We start from the raw sequence: 6,302 nt of genomic DNA, 5'->3' as shown, positions 1-6,302 counted from the left end.
GTGGGAAGAAGGGCGGCGCATCCGGGGGAGGTGTGTTTGTAAAACAATGACAGAAGGCAATGCAGATGGAGGGAGAGAGAATGGGGGTTCGTGAGGATTGTACGGAAGTGAAAGGAGGGGTTTTGTTTGTGAAATCATGTTATTCTTTAAGAAGAGTGACTCATTTTTTGCTTGATGTCACCCAATCTACTAGTCTGTGCTAGTATACATGATCTTTCTTTCCATTTAGTCTGTCCAAAAATATGATCCTTCGTTAAATGAGAAGTCTTTGTTCCCCTCATTTAAACTAATAAAAACTTATATTACTTCCAACTTTTTGACATCTTACCAACTAATTGTTCTACTTTTCACATTCCTAACAATTGTCTAGAACACTATCCTAGAAAACTCAATTTAGTAATCTATTCAAATGGTGCAGGTTCTAGAATCTAGAGTACGATAACATAATCAAGGTTACAGATGCTTGTGATTACATCTTTATACCAACATGTTATGGTTTTGGTCTCTATATTTTTGCAGTGTAGTAAAGTTTATTTATTCGCAAGAGCTTTTATAATTTCCTCATAACTCATTTTCTCCCTTCTCAGGACAATCTTGAAGCACAAGTAGTAACCTCAAATGATGACATTTTGGGAGATGCAATCCCACAAGATCAACAAAATTATTTACGACAGTTATGTTATCAAGCACTAAAAATGACCCTAGGGGTAGAAAGTTTATTGTTGGTTCTTTGGTGTCTTTATAATTGTTGCATGGGAATTTATATATGGAGATTTCTTGTATTGTTTGTGCGTTACTTTTTATTTTCTGATCTTGCTATGGACTCACTTTCTATTGTAAAGTTGTGGATTATGTAGACTACTTACTGCAAAATATATGTGTCTGCTGTTTCAATTCTAGCTCATAAATCCTTTTGGTGTATTTGCCTTTCAGGGTAGAGGTCCACAATTTCCTGGTTCACATCCATTCTCTCTTGACAAGTTTGGTTCCAATCCTTATTTGGAGAACTTCAACATTATTATATTATTTTGGTCTAGTCAGGCGTAACCTTAGGTTTAGGAGATCACACTTAACCATGCATACAAGAGGCCTCTTTTCACCCACATCTAGAAAGAACAAGGAAATTATCACAGTTGGTCTCACCTAAATTAGAATAAAAACTGCATAAAGTTAATTTATCAAAAGGGGAAAAGGTTCCGCATAAGCTGATACATGACATTTATCTGCATTTCCTTGATATTGGAGATGACAGTAGAAACTGTTGATGTGTGACAGTAGAACTGGGATATTGTGTAGCTTTGTGAGACTTGTAAATATGGCTCCTGCGTAGCCTTCCTGCTGAAATTTATGTACTGTTACCATTTTAAATAAGTTGGTGCTGTGTGACATAATGTGATAATTATCTTTAACACACGGATAAAGCTGTTATGTTTCGTACTTCATTCATCATGTGGATGTGATGCAATAGCGCTACATTTCTGGCCAGTATGTGATTTCAAACTTTACATGTTTGAACAGATAGTTGGTTTAGGTGTTTCTCTAATTAGTTTGAGGATGTCCAGTTGGCTTATCAAGCTGAGAACTTCATATCTGAGTGTGAATTCCGATATTTGTTTTGTGTGATATTGTTGTTAAATAGAAGCGTGAAGACATCAAAGCTTGAAGTATCTATGTTGCTGAAGAATGAGTTATCCTCGACACCACTGAGTTGGATTAATTAAAAGCAGGAAACATGTTGATTTGGAAATAAATTTTATCTTGTTTGACTTGTTTAAATTGTGTTACTTATTTGTCTAAAATGCTAATTGACATATCAAATACAACAAACAACATAATAATCGACCACCATGATTTAATTAGTTAACAATAATATGCTTAATGGTTGATTTGAAGCTTGTTAGTGAATATGGGTCCAGTGATCTTTTTTATTTTGAGATGGGTGAAGTTTGTTTTACTGCAAAGTTTGTTACAGTGGCATGTAACATGTAAAATCACTTGTGAAGTGATTATCATGATTATTTCTTTATCTCTTCAGGTGTCTAGTTCTTGCTTTCTTCAGTTTAAGCCTTAAGTTGTCTAATGTGATTAACAAATTACATCATACTTGGTACAGAATAAAATTGGATTTTGGCTGGTTTATCTGAGTGATTTTGGCCGATCATGTATGTATTTCTGTTGTTCTAATTGTTGTTGTATTCATTATATTTTTCATAGAATTTTGGATGACAGGTTCAATGCTAATTATACTTTTTCATAGGGAAATGTAGTTTTCTTCATGCTTGAGCTCTTACAATATCATTTAGTGCTGTAGCGAAATCCCTTATTTTGTTTTCTTCTCCTCATAGGAACTGGTCAAGCGTTTCTTTTTCTACCTCTTGATTTCTTACTTATTCTGTTTATTCTGCTTCTTATAATCAGCCATTAGGAATCTTTGCCTAAACTTCATTAGTTTGTTTGTCTCCTAACCATGAATGTCCCTTGGCCATCATTTCTTACTGCAGAAGTCATTGACTTTCTCCCAAATATTTTTACCTATATTTCTGCAAATGTTGCAACTAAGCTTTCTTTGAAGTCTCGTCACAATAGCTTATATTCTGTTAACCCACATTTTATAGTTTTGTTTTAGTTAAGATCTAATCCTGAAAATAAAGTAATTACTTATCAGAAGAGGTGTTTTGGTGGTTCACGAACTTCCCAAGTTTTTGGGATGTTCAAATGATTAGGGTCGGGCATTCGGTAATTCAGTTAAGTTTAATTTTTTTTTGGTTTTTTCGATTTTCGGTTCTTGTACCACGTGTACCGAACACTAAATCGAATAATTTCAGTTCGGTTCACTTTTTATTATTTCGATTCTATTCGGTTTTTGTTAGTTCAGTTTTTTGTTACAGGATGGTAGTCAATCGTAAATAAGCATCACTAACAGAACAGTACTTGTTGTCAACGAAAAGAGAGCTGGCTTCCAATTATTCTTAGCATCACTAACAGAACGGTGCTTGTTGTCAATGGAAAGAGAGCTGGCTTTCGATTCTTCTTATCTACCTGTTGTACTAAGATGCCGCACTACCTGCTGGAGTGCTGCTCCAATGGTCGGCTGGCGGCTGCTGCTGGTCAGATGGAGGCTGCTGCTGGACGGCTGGTCGACGCGACGATGCCAGAAGTGGAAGTGGGAAAGCGGGTCAGGGAAAACGGCATCGAAGAAGAATGAAAACTCAAGTTATAAGTGAAGCGTGGGTTATTCATTGACCTAATTCAATTGTGCGTATACTAATATATATTATTTAATACATCCTCCGTTTCAAAAAAGTGACCTAGTTTGACTTGGCACGGAGTTTAAGAAAATAAAGAAGACTTTTGAATCTTGTGGTCCTAAATTAAAGTTATGTCAAATGTACAAAATTGCCCTTTAAACTTGTGGCCTTAAACATGCCACATGGAAAGGTGAAATTAAAATATTACTAAAAAAAGAAAGAGGTCATTCATTTTGAAACAGACTAAAAAGGAAAGGGGGTCATTCTTTTTGAAACCGAGGGAGTAATTAATATTAATAATTGATATAATATTAATATATTATAAATATAATATAATATATTTCGGTAAACTAAAATACCGAATAATATAAAAGTCACATACCAAAAACCGAACCAAAATACCGAATAATACGAAAATTTATATCTAATACCGAATCAAAAACCGAAATACCGAAACCGAAATACCAAAAAATATTTGTTCTGTTCGGTATTTCGGTATTTATGCCCAGCCATACAAATGATCAAACTGAAATACTTCTTGATTCTTGTGACCTGCCAAATAGGCAGAAAGACCCGTCTTTTTATTTTGGAATCAATTACCTTAGTTGGGTGGATTTATGTGAGCTCGACAGGTACCAGGATATTATGCTTGCAGCTCATGAAATAGGTTTGTTTTGTTTGTTCTGCTAATATTGTTTTAATCTGAATGATAGCTTGTCCATCAAGTGTTCTGAGTTGTTAATGTATTTTTTTAGATCCCTTGTACAAATTTTGCTCATGGATAATAATCTTGTCATATCTTCATACTTGAACCTCATATGAACTCGGACATGGATATTAATATATTCTCTGAGAAAACAATTATTTATTTATTAAACTGGCTAGCTGCCTTACAAACTATGGTAGCATCCCACACAAAGCAAGGAAGGTGAAGATCCATAAATTAAGATTCATCCAAGGTAATTGTTGTCATGATGTGCAGGGAAAACTTGCAGTTATTAAGGCAGCGTTACTACTATGCTACATGGAAGGCTGATGGGACATGGAATATGATGCTGATCATGATGGATGGTTGTTTCTTAATTGATAGGCATTTCAACTTCCGGAGGGTTCAGATGAGATTTCCTTGCAGACACACTAATGAAGTATGCTAATGTCCAGTTAGCTATTTTCTTTTGATAAGATAACTGGTATTAATAACAGCATCAAGAAGATGCAAGATTTACAAGATATGGCATTTGAGCGTACAAAATAAATCTCTGGCTAAGTATACAAACTATCTAAGCCAGAACTAATGAGTTAGTAAAATACTGAAGTTGTTCTGCATTAACAGTAGGATACAAGTTGGACCAACTAAAAAAATTTGCAATGCATCTACTCTTCAAAATGCCTAAAGTAGTTGACTCTCCATCCAAACATCTCTTGTTCCTCTCTAACCAAATGTCCAGTTAGCTATTAGGATGTTCTGATAATTTTTTTCCCCTTTTATGTCTCACTGTTGGAAATTATCTGTACATATGATTTATTACATGAAATTCTCATATTTTCTCCCAGGGTTTAGCTGAAAAGACCCACCACTTCACTTTACTTGATGGAGAGATGGTAATTGATACTTTGCCCAACACACAAAAGCAGGAAAGGAGATACCTAATTTATGATATGATGGCCCTGAACCATGTATCTGTCATCGAGGTTGGATTCTTTGATATGAAACCACCTTCCTTTCCTTCTTGAAAAATTTATGTTAGCTATACTCTTAGGGGTCTTTTGGTTCTCTTCGAATATTATCTGTACATTGTTGTTGCTCATTCTCTGTTCTATAATTTTACAGCGACCCTTTTATGAACGGTGGAGAATGATCGACAAAGAAGTGATTGGTCCAAGGAATTATGAACGTCAACATATATACCAGAGTAGAAACCCTTACTATAGATATGAGTTGGAGCCTTTCAGGGTATGTTTTGTCAAAATTGGAATATATTGTAGTTATTTTCTAGTATTATTTGTTCTGCCTAAGTGGCTGCTGATTTCTCAATGTTTATCAGGTGAGGAGGAAGGATTTTTTTCTGCTCTCTACTGTCACAAAACTTCTCAAAGAATTTATCCCAAAGCTTTCACATGAAGCTGATGGTCTTATTTTTCAGGTGCTAAAGAGTACCTATACTGAATTGCTTCTTGTTCTAGTGTTATATTGGATTTTTTCGTGAGGAGTCAATTTCTTACATCACTTAAGATGTTTTCAAGTTATATGACATGTATGTTTTGGCTGCTATGTTGGAAAACTCTCTGTGGAAGTGGTTTCCAACCTTTATCTACGTTTGCTGTTATGCTGCAGATAGAATTAGTAGCACATCCTCTTGCATTTTATTGCAAATGACATGTTTATGGCTAACAGTGACGGAGATTCATAAATCATACAGATGAATTTATGTTCTGGATACTGAGCCACCCTGTTTTCTTTCTGTGTTAGGGTTGGGATGATCCTTATGTTCCTCGCACGCATGAGGGTCTGTTGAAGTGGAAATACCCTGAAATGAACTCGGTTGACTTTCTGTTTGAGGTTGCATTCTGCTCTCCTAGTGAATAGAGCTGTTGCTATTTCCTCCTTATCCTTTTGGTTTCTTATTATTGTTATGCTCCTACACCTTACCTGTCAATATCATTTATTTCCATGCTTCAAGTATGTTGAGATAGCTAAGTTAATAAAACAAGCAGCTTAAGGTTTTAGGCAAGATGATCACAAACATAATATTAAGGCAGGCAATGGTCCTTAATTCTAGTCTCGTTGTCACCCATTATCAAAAAGAGTTTCCACATGCTTGGCCCATGAAAAAGAATCAGACCCGCACGTCAGGGGATGTGTTGAGATAATTTAATTTATCAAAAGTGTGTTTTCTCTAATAGTTGGTTTAGATTGATGCTTTCATCCTTCAACAAGGCAGACTAGCTAATGGATTTGATTCCCGAAAAAGGGTCCAGAAAAAATTTAGCATATCTATAAAAGACCAGTATGGTGATGTCCACCGCAATTTAACTAGTATGTTCTCTTGTTCC

General features: G+C 35.3%; 1 protein-coding gene across 1 annotated transcript; it reads left to right on the top strand.

Moving 5' to 3' along the window:
* The first annotated feature begins 3,052 nt into the window (after positions 1–3,052).
* On the top strand, positions 3,053–5,924 carry LOC125850089 (mRNA-capping enzyme subunit alpha-like). Its single transcript, XM_049529996.1, has 7 exons — positions 3,053–3,175; positions 3,816–3,880; positions 4,231–4,393; positions 4,803–4,940; positions 5,080–5,202; positions 5,294–5,392; positions 5,719–5,924. Exons 1-7 carry the CDS (start codon positions 3,053–3,055, stop codon positions 5,833–5,835), a joined length of 828 nt encoding a protein of 275 aa, XP_049385953.1. The 3' UTR covers positions 5,836–5,924.
* The last annotated feature ends 378 nt before the right edge of the window (positions 5,925–6,302 follow it).

This window comes from Solanum stenotomum, unplaced genomic scaffold (genome assembly GCF_019186545.1).
Source record: "Solanum stenotomum isolate F172 unplaced genomic scaffold, ASM1918654v1 scaffold13697, whole genome shotgun sequence".
Classification (NCBI taxonomy): Eukaryota; Viridiplantae; Streptophyta; class Magnoliopsida; order Solanales; family Solanaceae; genus Solanum; species Solanum stenotomum.
The sequence above is the reverse complement of the archived record's forward strand: the minus strand, read 5'-3'. Positions and strand labels throughout refer to the sequence as shown.